Genomic DNA, 22,990 nt, shown 5'->3' on the forward strand with positions numbered 1-22,990 from the left:
AGGGTAACAGGAGCATTTTAGTGAATTTTTTTTTCTCATTTTCCCATCCAACTTTAATGAAAATTCATCAAACACCTGTGGGTGTTAAAGCTCACTATACCCCTTGTTAGGCTCCATGAGGGGTTTAGTTTGCAAAATGGGGTCAAATGTGGATATTTTTTTTTTGCGTTTATGTCAGAACCGCTGTAAAATCAACCACCCCTGTGCAAATCACCAATTTAGGCCTAAAATGTACATAGTGCGCTCTCACTCCTGAGCCTTGTTGTGCGCCCGCAGAGCATTTTATGCCCACATATGGGGTATTTCCGTACTCAGGAAAAATTGCGTTACAAATTTTGGGGGTCTTTTTTTTCCTTTTACCGCTTGTGAAAATAAAAAGTATGGGGCAACAGCAGCATGTTTGTGTAAAATAATTTTTTTTTTTACACTAACAGGTTGGTGTAGCCCCCAACTTTTCCTTTTCATAAGGTGTAAAGGGAGAAAAAGCCCCCCAAAATTTGTAGTGCAATTTCTCCCGAGTACGAAAATACAACATATGTAGCCCTAAACTGTTTCCTTGAAATACGACAGGGCTCCGAAGTGAGAGAGTGCCATGCGCATTTGAGGACTAAATTTGGGATTGCATAGGGGTGGACATAGGGGTATTCTACACCAGTGATTCCCAAACAGGGTGCCTCCAGCTGTTGCTAAACTGTTGTTGTTTTGCAACAGTTGGAGGCTCCGTTTTGGAAACGATGCCGTGCAATACGTTTTTCATTTTTATTGGGGGTGTAAGGGGTGTATGTGTAGTGTTTTACTATTTATTTTCTGTTAGTGTAGTAAAGTGTACTGTTTTTAGGGTACATTCACTCTAGCTAGTTTACGGTGAGTTTCCAGCTAGGAGTTTGTGCTGTAGCAAAAAATTTGCCTTAGCTCAAACTTCAAGCAGGAAACTTACTGTAACCCGCCCGTGTGAATGTACCCTGTACATTCACATGGGGGGGGGGGGGGGGGGGCAAACCTCCAGCTGTTTCAAAACTACAACTCCCGACATGTACTGATCGCCGAAGGGCATGCTGGGAGATGTAATTATGCAACAGCTGGAGGTACGCAACTACAACTCCCAGCATGCCGAGACAGCTGTTTGCTGTTTGGGCATGCTGGGATTTGCAGTTTTGCAACATCTGGAGGGCTACAGTTTAGAGACCACTGCACAAAAGTAACATAAAAGGCTACAAAGTAAAGGATAGGGGATAAGATGTTTGATCGTGGGGGGCCCGCTGCTGAAACCCCCTCGATCTCCCTGCAGCACCCGCTTTCTATGCGGGTGCTGAATCTCCAGTTTCGGAAACCTCCGGATTTCCGGGACTGGGGACTTGACATCACGCCACGCCCCCTCCATTCATGTCTATGGGAGTATCTAAATCTAATACTAATATCTCCCAAACAATTTGGCCTAGTATATAGGTCCAGTATTGTCCAGCCTTCTTCGTTACAGTCTCTCCAATCAACTCGCAGTAACCGGATATGGGTCAGTTCTTGAATATCGTTGCAGTAGGTAGCTACATGTTCCTGCGGATGGCGTCCTTGCACATCGGGTAAGTCAGTGGGAATCACACCTTGGAAGGCTGACAGGATGTTTACCCCATTACAAATGCAAGTCCTTAGGATTCACACCTTGGTGGGCCAACAGGATGTTCACACCATTACATATGCGTAGTCCATTGTGTGCGACACCGCTTTCATCCTTATCATTTAACATTGTTGTTTTATGGCTTTTACAACAGTATGAAACCAAAATATTCAGGCTTATTGATAATGCTGTGTACGATACAAGTCAAACAAGATGTCCAGATGCCAGACCTATTGACATTGCTACTTACAACCCGGTAAAAGCAGATTCCCTCCTCATATCCTGTCTCCTCACCATATCTGAGTCTATCAAAGTGTATCAAATTGTATCAGTCTAATGCTGACTTCGAATACCTATACAAACCTACACATAATAGGTATTGACATGTCCATAGTGATCCGTATTTATCCCGCACAGTGAACGTTATTAAAAAAAATTAAAAATAAAAATTTGGGTCCAAAACGTTAAATAAAAAAGATCAAAAGGCCTGAATCGCAAAAATGGTACCAATAAATAGTACAGCTTGTCCTGCAAAAAAACAAGCCCTCACACAATTGCATTGGATGAAAAATATTAAAAAGTTATGGCTGTCAAAACATGACTATCATGCACCTGAATGCGGGCTATCATGAACTGGATGTGGATCCTCTACCTGTGTGGCTGATGACTCGGACCATATCGGGGAGCAGAGTCTAAGGCACCACTGGTCTTCATTAGAGCCCGCCGCAAAGCAGGATGGATTTGCTGTGGCAGGCGACACCCAGGTCACTACACCCGACATGGCACGACCACACAGGTAACTGGGCAAGGCGAGGTACCAGAGGATGAGGCAGAGGCATAGTCAACGTAGCAGAAGGTCAAGGCAGGTGGCAAAGGTTCGGAGTCAGTAAACGTAGCAGGAACGTCTGGAACACGAGTATCGCAAAAACAGGCTATGGGAACGCTTTCTCTTAGGCAATGAGCACTGAAGATCCAGTAGGGGGGGTTTGGGAGGTGCAACAACTTATAATGTGCTGTTCAGGTCCATTACTAATTATGGGCGCACTGGCCCTTTAAATTTCAAAGCACCGGCGCGTGCCCTAAGGGACGGGGACGCGCGCACTGAGGCTGAGATTAAGCAGCAGGAGCGGAGTGAGGTAATGGACGGGCTGGGATTCGCATGCGGGTGCATGTTTTCCACTGGCGTACCCCTTTAACCCCTTAACGACAATGGACGTAAATGTACGTCATGGTGCCGTGGTACTTAACGCACCATGACGTACATTTACGCGCCACCATGACCGCGAGCACCAGACCAGTGCTCGCATCATGCACGGCAGGTCCCGGCTGCTATCAGCAGCCAGGGACCCACCGGTAATGGCAGACAATGTCCGCCATTAACCCCTCAGATGCCATGATCAATACAGATCACGGCATCTGTGGCAGTGCGGTACTTTGAATGGATGATCGGATCACCCGCAGCGCTGCCGTGGAGATCCGATCATCCAGCATGGCAGCCAGAGGTCCCCTCACCTGGCTCCGTCTGTCTCCCGGCGTCTTCTGCTCTGGTCTGAGATCGAGCAGACCAGAGCAGAAGATCACCGATAATACTGATCAGTGCTATGTCCTATGCATAGCACTGAACAGTATTAGCAATCAAATGATTGCTATAAATAGTCCCCTATGGGGACTATTAAAGTGTAAAAAAAAAAGTAAAAAAATGTAAAATAAAAAGTAAATAAATGTGAAAAATCCCCTCCCCCAATACAAAAGTAAAACGTCCTTTTTCCATTTAACCCCCAAAAAAGCATAAAAAAATGTATACACATATCTGGTATTACCGCGTGCGTAAAAGTCTGAACTATTAAAATATATTGTTAATAATCCTGTACATTGAACGGCGTAAACGTAAAAAATAAAAACAAGTCCATAATTGCTGCTTTTTTGTCACATTATATTCCCAAAAATATTTAATTTATAAAAAGTAAAACCTAAGCAAAAGGGGTACTGATAAAAACTATAGATCATAGTGCAAAAAGATTAGACCTCATATTGCCCCTATATATGGAAAAATGAGAAGGTTATAGGTGGTCCAAATAGGGCAATTTATAACATACTTATTTTGTTAAAATGGTTTGAGATTTTTTTTAAGTGGTACAATTATAGAAAAGCATATAACATGGGTATCATTTTAATTGTATTGACCCACAAAATAATGAAAACATGTCATTTTTACCGGAAAGTGTATAGCGTGAAAACAAAACCTTCCAAAATTTGCTAAATTGCGGTTTTCTTTTCAATTTTCCCACATAAATAATATTTGTTTGGCTGTGCTGTACATTTTATGGTAAAATAAGTGATGTAATTACAAAGTACAATTGGTGACGCAAAAAACAAGCCCTAATATGGGTCTGTGGATGGAAATATAAAAGAGTTATGATTTTTAGAAGACGAGGAGGAAAAAACGAAAATGGAAAAATAAAATTGGTCTGGTCCTTAAGGCCAAAATGGTCCTGGTCCTTAAGGGGTTAGGAGACACATGCCAGATTTAAAAAATTGGGCTTGGTCCTTAAAGGGGTACTCTGCCCCTAGACCTGTTTTCCCATATCCAAAGACTAAACAATAACATGTCTGATCACGGGGGGCAATCTCCGTGCCGGGTCTTCCATGATCGTGACGCCACACCATGCCCCCTTCATTTATGTCTATGGGAGGGGGCGTGACGCATAGTACACAGCCGTCACGCCTGCTCCCATAGACATGAATGGGGAGGGCGTGGCGGCTGTGATCACCAGTCATCCGGCAAAGAGATGAGTTTGCTCAATGCACTGGATGACTTGGGTGCCCTTTGGATAGGGAACAACATGTCTAGCAGAGGGGCACCCCTTTAAGGTAAAAACAGTCGGCGTCCTTATGGGGTTAATGACCAGCAATTTTTATTTTTATGTCTTCCTTTTTTTTCTCTTCGCCTTTAAAGATTACCTGTCATCACAAAAACTTTTTATATGTTGTTAATGAATGTATTAGAAACAACTTTCTAATACCATGTATTACCTTTCAAAGAGTTTAGACTCTATGAGAGTCCTAACTCTCATAGTGCAGCCTGGACACTGAAAATCATAGCGCAGCTCCCTACCTGTCAATCAGGAATTGCCAATGTTAGGCATTAGCAGTGAGTCCTGGCTGCTGATAACAGCCATTACTCACTGTCTATAAAGTGTATGCAGCTTCTGTGCTCCCTTTATAGACTATTGACGTTTCATTATGTAAATATACTTCATTTCCCATTAACATATTCCCGTCCATGATGTAAATATACATTATAGGGTAGGAAAGGGTTAATATATAGGGGATTATATTTGCATATTATGCATGTGTAACAGCGCTGGATGTGGATCCTCTACCTGTGTGGCTGATGACTCGGACCGTATCGGGGAGCGGAGTCTAAGGTGCCGCTGGTCTTCACCAAGCAAGGAAGGATGGGCTTGCTGCGGCAGGCGACACCCAGGTCGCTACCCCCGACACGGCTAGAACACACAGGTAACTGGGGAAGGTGAGGTACCGAAGGAAAAAGCAGTAGCGTAGTCAACGTAGCAGAAGGTCAAGGCAGGCGGCAAAGGTTCATAGTCAAAAAACGTAGGAGGAAGGTCTGGATACACGGATATGACAAACAAGCAATAGGAATGCTTTCTCTCAGGCAACAGGCACTTGAAGATCCGGCAGGTAAGTGTGGGAGGTGCAAACAACTTATAATGTGGTGTCAGGTGTATTCACTAATTATGGGTGTACTGGCCCTTTAAATTTCAGAGCTCCGGCGCGCGCAAGCCCTAAGGGAAGGAGACATGTACGCCGGAGCTGAGAGACAGAAGGAGCTGCAGGAGTGGAGTGTGGTGAGAGATGGGCCGGGAATTGCATGCAGGCGCGTCCCAGGACACAGGGACACTGCGCTCAAAGCCGGTACTAGCGGCCGGAGCCCAGTGTGTAATAGTACCCCCCCCCCCTTTGGTCTCCCCCTCCTTTTACGGCTCAAGAATCTTTTGAGAAGATCCTGATCTAGGATGTTATCCTGTGGTTGTCAAGACCTCTCCTCTGGTCAGAATCCCTCCCAATCTACAATAAAGAATCGTTTTCCCCTGATGAGTTTGGAGTCCAGAATTTCCTTGACAGAATATACATCAGAGGTACCCGAGATGGGAGTAGGAAGAATGTGCTTTTTAGAGAAGCGGTTATGGATGGAAGGTTTCAATAGGGAGACGTGAAAAGAATTTGGTATCCGAAGGGAGGAAGGCAGATAAAGAGAAAAGGACACTGGATTTAGATGTTTCTTGACCCTGAAAGGACCCAAATAGCGTGGACCCAGTTTGTAACAGGGTACTTTGAAGCGGATATGTTTAGATGACAACCACACTTTGCCCCCAGGTGAGTATTCAGGAGGAGGGCGCCTTTTCTTGTCCGCTTGAGATTTCATACAAGTCATGGCATGAAGAAGGGAGAGACGAGTCTTCTTCCAGATGGAGGTGAAGTTCTGTACAAGTTCATCAGCCATAGGGACACCGGAGGGGGAAGACAAGGGCAAAGGTGGACGAGGATTAAGTCCATAGACCACAAAGAAAGGTGAAGTTCCTGTGGATTTGGTATCCCTATGGTTGTAAGAAAACTCAGCCCAGGGTAGTAGATCGGCCCCGTCGTCTTGGCGGGCAGAAACAAAGTGGTGAAGGTAATCTCCCAAGACCTGGTTCATCCTCTCAACTTGACCATTAGATTGGGGATGATAGGCAGAGGACAAATCCAACTTAACTTGAAGATGTGAGCAGAGTGCCCTCCAGAATTTGGAGACAAACTGGACTCCCTGGTCAGAGACAATATGTGTCGTAATCCATGGAGACGGAAGAAATGGGAAAGGAACAGTTTAGCTAGTTGAGGTGCAGATGGTAAACCAGGAAAGGGCAAAAAATTAGCCTTTTTAGAAAATCGTTCCACAACAACCCAGATGTCCGTATTGCCGCTAGAAGAAGGAAGGTCGGTAATTAAGTCCATTGCAATGTTAGTCCAGGGCAGGTCAGGAATAGGCAAAGGATGTAAAAGACTGGCAGGCTTGGCACGTGGTGTTTTGTCCCGGGCACAGACTGAGTAGGAACGAACAAAGTCAATGACATCCCGTTTCAGAGTGGGCCACCAATACTGTTGGGAAATTAGTTGCAAGGATTTACAGATACCAGCATGACCAGCCAACAGAGAAGAATGACCCCATCTCAAGATTCGGAGTCTCAGACGAGGAGATACATAAGTCTTCCCAGGGGGCAGATGCTGAAGACTGGCTGGTGCTGCGGAAATAAGACGATCAGGAGTAAGCCCTCTAAGAGATGTCGCCATTCTTCCAAGGCCAACTCAATAGCCAGGAGTTCACGATCTCCTATAGTATAATTTCTCTCCGCTGGAGAGAAGGTCTTAGAGAAAAATCCGCAAGTCACAGTCCTTCCCTTAGAAGATCTTTGTGTCAAGACTGCTCCTGCACCAACTGAAGATGCATCCACCTCTAAAGTAAATGGCTTGTTCGGATCAGGTCTTGGCAACACCAGAGCAGAAACGAAGGCAGAATTTAAGTGTTTGAACGCTTCTTCAGCCTCAGGAGTCCAGACTTTCGGATTGGCAGTTTTTTTGATAAGAGATACGATGGGGGAAACCAAGGTGGAATAGTGAGGAATAAACTGACGATAGTAATTTGCAAAGCCAAGGAAGCGCTGAATTGCTTTCAGACCAGAAGGTTGAGGCCACTCCAGTACAGCTGATAATTTATTAGGATCCATTTGTAGTCCTTGACTGGTAACAATATACTCCAAAATTGGAATACTGTTTTTTTCAAAGGTACACTTTTCAAGTTTTGCATAGAGTTGGTTGTCTTGGAGATGCTGTAAAACTTGACGGAGATGGAGACGATGAGTGTGGAGATTGGGCAAATAGATGAGAATGTCATCCAAATAGACAACGACACAGGAGTAGAGAAGGTCCTGAAAAATGTAATTGACAAACTCCTGGAAGACTGCTGGAGCATTAAATAGACTGAATGGCATTACAAGGTACTCAAAATGTCCATCTCGAGTATTAAACACAGTCTTCCACTCATCCTCTTCTCTTATACAAATCAAGTTATAGGCACCATGAAGATCCAGTTTGGAAAAAATCCTGGCACCTCGCAGACAATCAAACAAATCCGAGATTAAAGGAAGGGGATAACATTTTTTTACTGTAATTTTATTCAGTCCTCGGTAGTCAATGCAAGGACGCAAGGACCCAAATTTTTTTTCCACAAAGAAGAACCCGGCTCTGGCAGGAGAAGAGGATTTCCTGATAAATCCCTTCTGAAGGTTCTCCTGGATGTAGGTTGACATGGCCTGGGTTTCAGGAACAGACAAGGGAGAGATTCGGCCCCTGGGAGGTGTGGTGCCAGGCAGTAAATCAATGGGACATCACTGCAGACATCAGCACAGTCCTGGAGGAACGAAGGTAAAACAGGCAGAGGACTAGACGATGATTTCAACTTTGTCACACGTTTATAAATACAGTGGTTGTTGCAGTACGGACCCCAGCAAAGAACTTCTCCACTTTTCCAATCCAGCTGTGGGGCCTGAAGCTGCAACCAAGGTAGGCCAAGCAAAAGAGGAGAAGTACAGAGTGGGAGTACATAGAAGGACAAATTCTCCTTATACAGGAACCTGATCTGCGTCGACAGGGGTTCTGTGTGATTTAGCACGGTACAGTCCAGCCTTTCTTCATTGACCATAGAGATGTACAGTGGTTTTAAGAGGCAAGACACTGGCAGATGATACCTATGCACTAGGGGGGGCATCAATAAAGTTCCCCGCTGAGCCCAGGAAAGCCAGAACATAGATGATCTCTTTAGAGCAGTGATTCTTAACCTGGGTTCGATCGAACCCCAGGGGTTCGGTGAGTCAGCCTCGGGGGTTCGGCGGGGGAGGCCTGCCGGGTGTTTTTGCCTCGGCACATCCCTGTGTTCCGAAAGATGCTTTCGGAACACAGGGACGCCTCTGTTAAGTCCCTGCGGCCCCACGTTTACTTTAAAAACGCGGGGACCGCCGGGAGCTAGCGCATGCAGGGATGTTACTCACGTCCCAGGCGTGCGCCCATGGCAACGGAGCATGGAGGAGCGGAGAAGAAGCAAGTGTTTACCAGCGGTGCGTCAGCTTCGGTGTTCCGACCAGTGATCCTCCGGTCCTGCTATGGCCGGACCTGAGGAGCGGTGGTCGGAACACTGAAGTGGGGCAGTACACAGGCATACAGCCTCCAGCCATACTGTATGGCTGGAGGCTGTATGTCTGTGGGGGAAAATACTGCACCTAATGTGGGGGGAACTATACTGCCAACGTAATGTGGGGGACTATACTGCCAGCCTAATGTGGGGGAACATACTGCCAGCCCAATGTGGGGGACTATATTGCACCTAATGTGGGGGAACATACTGCCAGCTTAATGTGGGGGACAACATTGCACCTAATGGGGGGGAACATACTGCCAGCCTAATGTGGCGGACTATATTGCACTTAATGTGGGGGAACATACTGCCAGCCTAATGTGGGGGACTATTTTGCACCTAATGTGGGGGGAACATACTGCCGGCCTAATGTGGGGGACTATATTGCACCTAATGTGGGTGAACATACTGCCATCTTAATGTAGGGGACTATATTGCACCTAATGTGGGGGAACATACTGCCAGCTTAATGTGGGGGACTATATTGCACCTAATGTGGGGGAACATACTGCCAGCCTAATGTGGGGGACTATATTGCACCTAATGTGAGGGAACATACTGCCAGCTTAATGTGGGGGACTATATTGCACCTAATGTGGGGGAACACTGCCTGCCTAATGTGGGGGAACACTGCCTGCCTAATGTGGGGGAACTCTGTCTGCCCAATGTGGGGGAACTCTGTCTGCCCAATGTGGGGGAACACTGTCTGCCTAATGTGGGGGGAACACTGCCAACCTAATGTGGGGGAACACTGCCAACTTAATGTGGGGGAACACTGCCAACCTAATGTGGGCGAACACTGCCAACCTAATGTGGGGGGAACTCTGTCTGCCTAATGTGGGGGGACACTGCCTGCCTAATGTGGGGGAACACTGCCATTGTTGCGAAAATGACATGAGAGTGGCACTTGCCAAGTCTCTGAAAGACAAGTCACACTGTCTTGCAGAAGTCACACTGATTTGCAGTAAATATTCATTGTTTTTGTGAGAAAATCATGTTTTCATGGTTTTGTTCTTTGTTCTTAATGGTTTTGTTCATTTGGTGCACCTATGTATAAATATATACGTAAATATATACCTCCTATGTTTTGAATTTGAAAAAATCATATTTTATTTTTCCAATTAAGAGGGGTTCGGTGAATGCGCATATGAAACTTGTGGGGTTCAGTACCTCCAACAAGGTTAAGAACCACTGCTTTAGAGGGAAGCTGGACCATCAAATTTAAGCATGGAGAGGTGGAATTCACACCTAGGGAGGCCTTTCCCACGAACCCTAGGTGCGAGCATTTCCCTGTGGCTGTGGACACAGAGGACAATCTTTAAGGGGGTATCCCAGGAAAAAACGTTTTTATATATATCAACTGGCTCCAGAAAGTTAAACAGATTTGTAAATTACTTCTATTAAAAAATCTTAATCCTTTCAGTACTTATGAGCTTCTGAAGTTAGGGTTGTTCTTTTCTGTCTAAGTAATCTCTGATGACACGTGTCTCGGGAACCGCCCAGTTTAGAAGCAAATTCCCATAGCAAACCTTTTCTAAACTGGGCGGTTCCCGAGACACGTGTCATCAGAGATTACTTGGACAGAAAAGAACAACCTAAACTTCAGAAGCTCATAAGTACTGAAAGGATTAAGATTTTTTAATAGAAGTAATTTACAAATCTGTTTAACTCTCTGAAGCCAGTTGATATATATATATAAAAAAAAGTTTTTCCCTGGATAACCCCTTTAAGGAAGTGGTTTGCACTGTCGCAGTATAGGCATAGATTTTCGGTTTGTTGGAGAGTTCTTTCCTGCAGGGTCAGGTGAGACCAATCCACTTGCATAGCCTCCACTGTGGGAGGCAACATAGAAGGTTGTGGTGGTTGCTGGAAGACTGGTGCCAGACGAGGAAAGCGCCGAGGTCGTGCAGATTCCCTTTCTTGTCGTAGGTCCTCTCGTCGCTCAGAGAAACGGGTATAAATCCGGGATGTCAATTGTATAAGTTCATTCAAGTTAGATGGCAATTCCCGGGCAGCGAGGACATCCTTTCTTGAAAGTAGCGCTTAGAGCCTCATTATTCCAAGACAACTTCGACGCCAGGGTCCGGGACCGGATGGCTTACTTGCCCACAGTGGAGTTCCCCTGAGAAAGACTCAGCGAAGCCGTCTCAGCAGAGAAAGCTCGAGCAGGTTCTTCAAAGACAGTGCAAAATTCCGGCAGGAACGCCTGGAGATTGGTAGTGATAGCATCACTGCAATCCTACAGCGGAGTTGCCGAGGCCTAGGCCCTTCCAGATAGGAGACTGATGATGAAGGCCACCTTTGCTCGTTCCGGGGAGAACTTTTCTGGAAGCGACAAACAGATAGCAACTGCTGCATCATGACGGATAGCTGGTTCAGCTGCTGTGCCTGCTGGGCCAACTGCTGTGACTGAAGCGCCACGATAGAAGCAAACTCCGTGTTGTCAGGCAAAGGAACCCCAGTGGGATCCATGGCCGGATCTTACTGTAACGGAGCTGGGTGTGGATCCTCTACCTGTGTGGCTGATGAATCGGACCATGTCGGGTAGCGGAGTCTAAGGTGCCGCTGGTCTTCACCAGAGCCCGCCGCAAGGCAGGATAGGCTTGCTGCGGCAGGCAACACCCAGGTCGCTACCCCCGACACAGCTCGACCACACAGGTAATTGGGGACGGCGAGGTACCGAAGGAAGAAGCAGTAGCGGAGTCAACGTAGCAGAAGGTCAAGGCAGGCGGCAAAGGTTCATAGTCAAAAAACTTAGCAGGAAGGTCTGGATACACGGGTATGGCAAACAGGCAATAAGAACACTTTCTCTCAAGCAATAGGCACTGAAGATCCGGAAGGGAAGTGTGGGAGGTGCAAACAACTTATAATGTGGTATCAGATGTATTCACTAATTATGGGCGTACTGGCCCTTTAAATTTCAGAGCTCTGGCGCCCTAAGGGACAGAGACACACTTGCCGGAGCTGAGAGACAGAAGGAGCTGCAGGAGTGGAGCGTGGTGAAAGACGGGCCGGGATTCGTATGCGGGCGCGTCCCGCAATGCAAATCCTGTCCCCGCCGTCATTAAGGCTCATGGCCTGTGCTAGCGACCGGAGCACAGTGTGTAACAGCATGATAGCAATGTTTATATATTGTACACCTTACTATAAACTAGAAGAGGGAACTGATGAGCTCCATGATCATATTTAAAGCATGAGACTACAAGCAAAGTGCATTTATACAGGTCCCAGAACTTTGAGGCGATTTTATAGTACAATGGACATTATACCCTACAACACACCTCAACTGCTGCAGATCCTCTTTTGCAGGAAGAGATGAGCAATTATTAATCTATGTACAGATTTAACCCGAAATCCTCTTCACTCCTGATGCATTAAAATCTTTTACTGCACTTCGGAGATTAAAATATATTATCTTAACACATTGCACAAGCTTAATATTAACATTACTCCTCAATTACTGGTATTGTGGGCACTATAAACATAAACAAATAAATAAATAATATTAATAATCTCTTGTACATTAGAATATCCCAATGCATTTAAGATAACCATCGGGTTCTGACACTGGTGCATTATTAGTTTTTTACAGACAAGTCAATAGAAAATATCCATGCAATAGATATAAAATGTGTATTCGTATATATTCATGAAATGAAAAATTACTGTGCATCTTGTTGCTTTCAATGAAATTCGCATCACTTTTGTCCACTTCCTCTGGATTTAGGCAATATGTTTGGATATTTTCATCCAGATACCAGGATTTATTTTCATCGAGCACCATGAAAAAGAGAGCGAAGCGCACAACTGGTTCTGTGAGCATCATATGTGGAAAATAGCCTTTCTTGCAGACTACAAGTGGCCCAATTAATCCACTGTATATGTCCTGCAAAAGAACACAAGTATATTCGCATATAGGTGCAGAATCTAACATTTTATCTCTCTCTCTCTCTCTCTCTCTCTCTCTCTCTCTCTCTCTCTCTCTCTCTCTCTCTCTCTCTCTCTCTCTCTCTCTCTCTCTCTCTCTCTCTCTCTCTATATATATATATATATATATATATATAATTATTATTATTATTCCGCTCTTAGCCAGTGCTATGGAGCCTTTGACTATAACTGCAGAGCACTGATGCCACCACTACCTGAACTCTCAAGGATTAACAAGAACACTAAATAAAAAATATCCTACCTTTACTCGATCAACAGTGGAATAGTAAGCCCATGTCAGGCAATATTTTTCTTGCTTATAAGGCCCAGAACGTTCTACAACATCCCAGACATATGTTTGCACCATCCCTGTAACAATATAATTACATAGGGGATGAGTTAATGTTTAACAAAAAATAATTACTCCATAAATCTAAGGATATTCTCACCTGGTTCGGTAGGTGTTACATCATTTTCTTCTGTTTTAACGCCGTGTGCATAGATGGAGTATGGTCTGCTAGCCATGTTTTTAAATACAATCCTAATTCTATCACCAACACTTGCTCTTAAAAGAGGACCTGGAATATATGAGCACATTATTGTAATACATTTTTATTTTTGTTTTGAATAAATGCATACTAAAATATTTCCATATGTTCTCTGATTCAATACAGGGGATCAGACGATCCAATGGCAGAAGTGTCATCCCTGCCTATAGATACATGTTTCTTAAATGGCTTTTGTTTATCTATGCAACACACAAATCCCTTTTTTCTCCACCTAGACCTTGTCATAGGTCAAAGAAGAAACAATGTCCAGCGCTGGACATTGTTTCTTCTTTGACCATTGCATGCGGTGAGGTCTGCACCAGTCCGTGACGCAGGAGGCATACGGGGGTGAGCTGGACTGATTCTATAGACCTTGTCATAGTATAGAACTATACAGATGTAACAATGCTTTCTGCAATAATCTTCCCTCCTCCTTTCATTCACTAGTATTATAGAAACTACAAAACAAATATAAGTTACCCATAAGTGCCAAATGTTCCTGCTCCTTGGTCCTTTTCGCTCTTACTGTAAAGGTGTCATCATGATATTCTCGGTAAACAACTTTCTTATACTTTGAACCAATAGTTGTTCGACTTCTGTTTAAGTATATATCTCCAGGGCTAAATAAAAAAACAAACAAACAGAATTAAATATTTGTATTATAATGTAAACCACACACCTAAATATGCATAAAAACATTTACTTAGATGCTGGTTTTTTTTTTCCATTTATTTTCTCGAAGCCTAAAAAAATCTGAAATATCATTCCTAAGCCAAGGCATGGCTTCTGGGCATCGATGCAAAATCTGCAACAGGGCCCCATATGCCAATTAAAATACTGGTCTCTTATGGAGCAGATGTGTTTTGGGGCCTCCTTAGGCACCAGGGCCCCGGTGCAACTGCTACCTCTGCTACCGCTATAGCTATGCTCCTGTTCCTAAGAACTAAAAGCTGTCAATTATGTAAGAAAGCAGAGCCCACTGAATGTAAACTGGAACCTCTTTGAGCAGACAACCTAAAACTGCATTAAATAGTGGTCTTCTATGAAGGTGGTCTCCTCAAAGAGGTTGTCTTCCGGAGAGGTTTTATTGTACAACATTTATGTTTTTAGGGTATGTTCATGTGCATATTTTGTTTCAGATTTTGACTACACACTAAAAACCCTCCGAATCACTGATACCTTAACTATAACCACACCCTAAAACTTCACTTTTATTAGTGTATATATTAAAAGGTATAACAAAAAGAGTTTAAAAATACCAGTGTCACTAGTCAGAATGTGATTAACATATGCCACTATAGCATAATGAGGGCATCCACTAGTGCTGACTATTTCACATCACACATTTTGTTGATGGCTGCAGTACTAACAAAAGTTATAAAATATGATTGGTGACAAAGGTTATTAAAACTCAAACACATAGCCCGTCTGACATGTTTTTTTCAACAGAGCTTCATCAAAGGTCTAGGCTATATGTTTCATATGCTTGTTTAATACGCCTGTGTCACCAGTCATATTTCATACCAGGAGTTAGGACTGTAGCCATCAACAGTATATACAGTATGATATGAAAAAGTCAGTGTTACGTAAGAACAGATGTCCTCATGATGCTCTAGTGACTTTTTAAACACTTTTTGATTATACCCTTTAATGCATTTTCTAGAATGCACATATTTGATGTGCAGGATTTGAAGTTGTAGATTTTATGCTGCATAGTTCCATGTAAACTAAATGACTCAATGCAGATTCAAAACGACAGCATCAAATATGCAGCAGATCCTGTAGGGTAGGGTAACGTATATATTGCTGCAAATTTGCTGCTGGGTATTTTCCAACCCAAAATACACTGCGCATTTTCCTACCCATTGACTTCAATGGGTAGGAAAATATGCAGCAGCAAATACGCAGCAAAATACAGCACGTGTGACCCTACCCTTATGGTATATTTACACGTCACGTTTAGAAATTAGTTTCCTGCAGCGAGTTTGAGCCACCGTGTGAAAATTCCCTTAGGCTATGTTCACATGGTGTAACGTCCGCACACAAAATTTCCGTGCAGACATTCCACAGACAGCGGAGCGCCGACAGAGCATGCCAGCCCTAGGAACGCTCAAAAATGCTTAGACCGTCTCATAGACAACAATGCATTTCCTTGCGGAATTCTGCAAGAACATTGAACACATTCAATGTTTTTGCAAACACTGGAATCAGGATTTCTGTGGCACATGTAGCTGCTGCAGAAATTGAACAGAGCAGCAGAATCCCATTGAAATCAATGGGACTCTGCTGCAGAATGTCCGTGCGGAAGATTCATGCGGAATTCCGTGCAGACATTCTGCCGTGTGAACATGGTCTTAGGGTACATTCACACTGATGAATTGGCATCGGAATTCTGTGGTGTGATTCGCATCTGTGATAAATCTGTGCAAAGAATTAACCTTAGTACAAAGTATAGGAGAGGCTCTTATCAACTAGTGCCCGGGGACCCGAGCAGCTCAAATGGCACCTATACCCACGGTGTCGGTAATGCAATATACGAAAAATGGAAATTGAGGCTCAGGGTGAATGAATATTGGATAAAAATAGATTTATTTATGTGATGTATAACAGATAAATATAAGGTATGTGCCAAACCTCACAGGGCCCTTGTGGGTCAGCAAATACACAGATTAAATTCAGATTAGAATCAGATAATTCTATAAATATACAATATGGCAAATAAAACTGATAAAAACAGGCAATTGATAAATATAATTATAAATATAAAGTGACCACAGTATCTAATAAACCAGCCAATTCTTGAGGAATGTCTGAAGAATAGTCAGACCGAACTTGTAATCCTGATAATAAATATCCATGAAATAAAGTGCATAGTTTAGTAGTCACTGATAAGAATAGATCGTTTGTAGAAGTCAATCACATTTATTTGTGAATATTTGTAATCTAAACCACAGGTTTTGGCTCCTTATACAAGGAGCTCGCTGCTACAGGCTGAGCGGTCTCAGATAAATGCAGTGGGATTAGTGGGCAAGTAAACCCAGGGGCTGCAGCGCTTCATAATACAGTAAGGCTGTATTATAGTACCTGGTGTGGCGCTGGCGGTCCCGACTTAGTGCAGAAGATCGATGCTGATAGAGGCACGGCCGTCTCAAATCATACAGCAGATTATAGTATTGAGTCCGGTCATCAGAGTGTCTGCAGCGGCACTGGTAATTCGGTAATTCGTCCGGTGTGGTGTATCCTCGTGGCTGGAGTGTTGCTCATAGAGTTAATGCGCCGCAAATGCAATGATTCTATCTCTAGAGTATAGGCTGGATGGTATGGCACTCTAAAATACAAGCTGGACACGTTTCAAGTCCTCCATAGGACTTTTCCTCAGCGGCTAATAATAAAAGTAAATTTCCCAAAGAGATCTGGTGGGGTTTTATATGTATAGCTCCTCCCTTTATGAGAGGACATCACAACCACTTGAAGGCATAATTGGGATTATGTGGAAAACGTGGTAGAAGTCCATCTTTTAGTGACAGGGCTGAAATTGGGCTATAACCTGATGTACAGTTACAAACATAGTTTAAAATTATGCTCATATATACCTCTATATAATAAATACCATTATACAATAAAAAATAAATATGAATAAAAATAAAAATAAAAAAAGAAGTGAATTTAGGTAGGTATAATGGTTATCTGTGAAAACATCAAAATTTTTTAAATATATTAGAAGTATTAAAATAACCTTGAACATGGATATAAGAACTAAATGATGATGGAGATTAATCTAAATTTTACTTTGTGTTTGAAGATAATGTAATGACATGTGAGATGGAAAGTGAAAAAAATATAATGACGTGAGATGGAAAGTGGGAAAAAAAAAAAATATATATATATATATATATATATATATATGTGAAGAGTGTATGAAAAATATATATAATAAAGAAATATATATATATATATATATATATATATATTTTAAACTATTTAAAAAATATGTCTTAAAAATATAATGATAACAGAAACTACAGCGTATGTGTATTTATGAAATATTAATTGATATAATATAGTATAATATGAATGTGAAACACAAGGGGAGAATGGAGTTAGGGTATGGGGTGATGAATAGGATGTGAAATAGAAAATGAGGTGGGGAAAGGGTTTATACTCTAGAATGGAATAATACATTTAGGAAAAAATGGGGGTAATAATATTAATATTAACATTAATCTAAAAACCCAAAAACTTCAAATTCACTATTCAATCCCTTGGATGCTAGAGAGGCAAACTCAAATGTTTTTAAAGCTCGTGATGTGCGACCTATGTACTGCTTATTGCAAGGAAATTCTATTAGATAAATGACTCCTTTTCTAGCACAATTCAGGAAGTCAGTGATTTTATATGTAAAATCATTAGTTGTGGATTTAACCTCTATCGTCCTTTTATCAAATTTTGTTGCCTTGCAGTTGGGACATTGTCAACACCTAAAAAATCCTTTTAAGTCTACGATGGTGCATAAGGGTTTAAGTTTGGGATTAATAGTCCTTATTTTTGTTGCAATTTTTTGTTCCCAAATTGGGAGCTCTTGTGTATATAATGGATGGCCTATCTGGAAGGAATTGGTTGAGTGATTTATCTTCACATAGAAGGGGCCAATATTTTTTTAATGATGTTTTCTATTTTACGGTACTGTGTATTAAATGGGATAATCAGTTTGGGAAGGTCTTTGTTAACAGATCTTGATGCATTGGGTGATTTGGGGGCAAAAAATGTCACTCTATCTAAACTTCGTACTCTGTCTAGAGATAGCTGCAGATTTGCCAGTGGGTATTGTTTGGTGATGAACTGATTAGTGAGGGTTATGGCTTCAAGTTCGAATTGCTCGTTGTTCGTACAATTTTGTTTTACTCTCTGGAAATGGCTCATGGGGACGTTGATCAGCCATTGTGGAAGATGGCAACTAGAATGCAGAATAAACCCGTTTTTAGCCACAGGTTTATGGTAGGTATTGCAGATGAGTTTATTTTGGGTAGTAGATATTAAAAGATCTAAAAATTCTACTGAAGTGGGACTAATATTAGGTGTGAATAAAATCATTAATATTAATAGAAGTAATAAAATTCTCTAGATTTAGTTGGGAGCCCCCCATATAAAAAAGATGACATCAATGTAAGGGTGCCAGGACATTAGGTCACCTTCCAGCTGGGAATTGATGGTAATATGTTCCCAACTTGACATGAAAAGATTGGCATATCTACAGGCGAACCTGGTGCCCATAGCTGTACTGTTAATTTGAAGATAAAAATCTGTATCAAATTTAAAATAATTGTGTGTTAAAATAAATTTAATACCCACAAGAATAAAATGAATTTGTTCAACCAGCAAATCTGCATGTCTCTCTAGTGTGTCTCGGTTAGCCTCAATACCTTGCTGATGATTTATGATCCTATATTAAGAGCTTACGTCTAATGTTCCTAAGTACCACAATGGGTCCCAATTGACAGCTTAAACAATTTGGAAGATTTGGGTAGTGTCACGTATATAGGATGGGATGGTTTTCACATATGGTTGGAGCATTTGGTCTTTGTATTGTCTGAGGTTAGCTGTGATTGATCCTATGCCCGACACTATCGGGTGGCCTGGGGGTTGTGTCGAATTTTTGTGCAACTTGGGTATCGTGTAAAAAAACGGTATGCGTTTGTGAGGACCAGTAATGTACCCAAATTCGTGTTTGGAGAGGATACCTTTCTCTCTTGTGTTTTGACATAGATTCAATAATTCTTCTGAATATTGTAAAATTGGATCTCCTTTTAACTTAACATATGTATCCGTGTCACTAAGTTGTGACATACATTCAGATGTGTATACTGTGTATATTGTGGTGTCCATCACACCACATACTGTGGTGTCCATCCTCCTTTGTCAGCTGGCCTGATGGTGATGGACAGGTCCTGCTGTAGTTGTTTAATTGCTGATATCTCCCCAGGTGTGATATTGCCCCATGTATGTTTTGGTGTTTTTATCTTTCTCAGGTCGTATTTGACTGCTTTCTTAAAGGCTGATGTGTCAGGACTGATTTCTTGTCTGGGAAAAAAATGTGATTGATTTGTAAGTGTAGTGTGTTTGTATGTGGATGTAGTAGCAATCTGTGTTTCTATAGGATTTTTCATGAAGTATTTTTTAAGACTAAGTTTTCGAATATATTTTTCTATTCCTATGAAAACTTCAAACTTGTCCAGTGGTTGGCTGGGAGCGAATTTTAAGCCTTTATTCAGTAATTTTATCTGATTTGCATTTAGTGTGGCAGAACTGAGATTGAATACTGCACTCTCATTCTCATCTGGATTTAGGTCTTGGTTATTTTGGTTTTTGGTTGATCTGGTGTTTCTATGGTGTCCTCTACGTATTCTCTTTTTTTGGGGTTGGGAGGTATTGGGAGTGAGGAGTGGACCTGAGCTATTGTTTCTATTGTCTGAATAGTTCTCCTGGGTGCCATGGGTTGTTTGAAAAGTGGATTCATTACTTGGGTGTCGGGAGGATTGTGAATGGTTTGTTTGTGATACGTCTGGTGGTATTGAGTGTAATGTTGCTGATTGGAATAAGATTTGTGGGTCTTGAAGTGACCGGGGTTCCTCCAATTGTTGTGAGGGTGAAAATTGGGATGTGGGTTGGAGTGATATGTTGTGGGATTGCGCATGGGATGTGAATAATATCCCCGTTGAGGTTGAGGGCGGGGCTCCAAACTTAATCTAGAGAATTTTATTACTTCTATTAATATTAATGATTTTAATATAAAATTCACACCTAATATTAGTCCCACTTCAGTAGAATTTTTAGATATTTTAATATCTTCTACCCAAAATAAACTCATCTGCAATACCTACCATAAACCTGTGGCTAAAAACAGGTTTATTCTGCATACTAGTTGCCATCTTCCACAATGGCTGATCAACGTCCCCATGAACCAATTCCGGAGATTAAAACGAAATTGTACGAACAACGAGCAATTCGAACTTGAAGCCATAACCCTCACTAATCAGTTCATCACCAAACAATACCCACTGGCAAATCTGCAGCTATCTCTAGACAGAGTACGAAGTTTAGATAGAGTGACATTTTTTTGCCCCCAAATCACCCAATACATCAAGATCTGTTAACAAAGACCTTCCCAAACTGATTATCCCATTTAATACACAGTACCATAAAATAGAAAACATCATTAAAAAATATTGTCCCCTTCTATGTGAAGATAAATCACTCAACTAATTCCTTCCAGATAGGCCATCCATTATATACACGAGAACAAAAATTGCACCGACAATAAGGACTATTAATCCCAAACTATTTATACCCTTATCCACCATTGTAGACTCAACCCCTTAAGGACCAAGCCCCGTTTTTTGCACATCTGACCACTGTCACTTTAAACATTGATAACACTGGAATGCTTTTAGTTATCATTCTGATTCTGAGACTGTTTTTTCATGACTTATTCTACTTCTAACATAGTAGTAAATTTTTTTGGTAACTTGCATCCTTTCTTGGTGAAAAATCCCAAAATTTGATGAAAATTTAGAAAATTTTGCATTTTTCTAACTTTGAAGCTTTCTGCTTGTAAGGAAAATGGATATTCCAAATAATTTTTTTTGATTCACAAATACAATATGTCTACTTTATGTTTGCATCATAAAATTGATGAGCTTTTACTTTTGGAAGACATCAGAGGGCTTCAAAGTTCAGCAGCAATTTTCCAATTTTTCTCAAAATTTTTAAACTCGATATTTTTCAGAAACCAGTTCAGTTTTGAAGTGGATTTGAAGGGTCTTCATATTAGAAATACCCCATAAATGACCCCATTATAAAAACTACACCCCCCAAACTATTCAAAATGACATTCAGTCAGTGTTTTAACCCTTTAGGTGTTTCCCAGGAATAGCAGCAAAGTGAAGGAGAAAATTCAAAATCTTCATTTTTTACACTCACATGTTCTTGTAGACCCAATTTTTGAGTTTTTGCAAGTGGTAAAAGGAGAAATTTTTTTACTTGTATTTGTAGCCCAATTTCTCTCAAGTAAGCACATGCCTCATATGTCTATATAAAGTGTTCGGCGGGCGCAGTAGAGGACTCAGGAGGGAAGGAGCAACAAGGGGATTTTGGAGAGAACATTCTTCTGAAATGGTTTTTGGGGGGCATGTCACCTTTGGGAAGCCCCTAGGGTGTCAAAACAGCAAAGAAAAACACATGGCATACCATTTTGGAAACTAGACCCCTCGGGGAATGTAACATGGGATAACGTGAGCTTTAGTACCCCACAGGTGTTTCATGACTTTTGCAAATGTAAAAAAATAAATAAAAAAAATTTACCTAAAATGCTTGTTTTCCCAAAAATTTTACATTTTTATAAAAGGTAATAGCACAAAATACCCCCCAAAATTTGAAGCCCAATTTCTCTCGATTCAGAAAACACCCCATATGGGGGTGAAAAGGGCTCTGCTGGCGCACTACAGGTCTCAGAAGAGGAGTAGTCACATTTGGCTTTTTGGAAGCAAATTTTGCTCTGGGGGCATGCCGCATTTAGGAAGCCCCTATGGTGCCAGACAGCAAAAAAAAACACACATGGCATACTATTTTGGAAACTAGACCACTCGGGGAACGTAACAAGGGGTTAAGTGAACCTTTATACCCCACAGGTGTTTCACAACTTTTGCATATGTAAAAAAAAGAACATTTTTTACCTAAAATGCTTGTTTTCCCCAAAATTTTACATTTTTAAAAAGGGTAAAAGCAGAAAATACCCCCCAAAATTTTAAGCCCAATTTCTCCCGAGTACGGCGATACCCTATATGTGACCCTAAACTGTTGCCTTGAAATACGACAGGGCTCCAAAGTGAGAGCACCATGCCCATTTGAGGCCTAAATTAGGGACTGGCATAGGGGTGGACATAGGGGTATTCTACGCCAGTGATTCCCAAACAGGGTGCCTCCAGCTGTTCTAAAACTCCCAGCATGCCTGGACAGTCAGTGGCTGTCTGGTAATACTGGGAGTAGTTGTTTTGCAACAGCTGGAGGCTCCGTTTTGGAAACAGTGGCGTACCAGACATTTTTCATTTTTATTGGGGAGGGGTATGTGTATATGTAGTGTTTTTTCCTTTTTATTTTATTGTGTTTTAGTGTATAGTGTGTTATTGTATAGTGTTGCTCGCGTCAGAGACGGCCCCGAACAGCCTGTAATTCCGGGTCACTGGAGACCCGTTTGACCCGGAATCCGCCGCAGATCGCTGGGCTGAATTGTCCAGCGATCTGCGGCCATCGCCGACATGGAACGATTTCAGCAGGCATCCGGCTCCGGTCCCCAACCTGCTAGCGGTGGGGACCGGATTTCCCTTAAGTCCTTAAGGACTCGGTATGCAGGGTGTATCCAAATGCCCTGTGTCCTGAAGAGGTTAAAAGGAACTTTTAGGTGTGGACAATGTCCCAACTGCAAGGCAACAAAATTTGATAAAAGGACGATAGAGGTTAAATCCACAACTAATGATTTTACACATAAAATCACTGACTTCCTGAATTGTGCTAGAAAAGGAGTCATTTATCTAATAGAATGTCCTTCCAATAAGCAGTACATAGGTCGCACATCACGAGCATTAAAAACACGCATACTTG

General features: G+C 42.1%; 1 protein-coding gene across 1 annotated transcript in view; it reads right to left on the minus strand.

Annotated features, from left to right (window-relative positions):
• Positions 1-22,990, minus strand: part of LOC130360985 (ceruloplasmin-like) — a 118,154-nt gene that overhangs the window by 14,930 nt on the left and 80,234 nt on the right. The window contains exons 13-16 of the mRNA XM_056563547.1: positions 13,817-13,956; positions 13,238-13,366; positions 13,051-13,157; positions 12,528-12,747 (exon numbers count right to left, since the gene is read on the minus strand). Of these exons, the coding sequence (XP_056419522.1) occupies positions 12,528-12,747; positions 13,051-13,157; positions 13,238-13,366; positions 13,817-13,956 (596 nt within the window). The remainder of the gene's footprint in view (positions 1-12,527; positions 12,748-13,050; positions 13,158-13,237; positions 13,367-13,816; positions 13,957-22,990) is intronic.

This window comes from Hyla sarda, chromosome 3 (genome assembly GCF_029499605.1).
Source record: "Hyla sarda isolate aHylSar1 chromosome 3, aHylSar1.hap1, whole genome shotgun sequence".
NCBI classification, from domain to species: Eukaryota; Metazoa; Chordata; class Amphibia; order Anura; family Hylidae; genus Hyla; species Hyla sarda.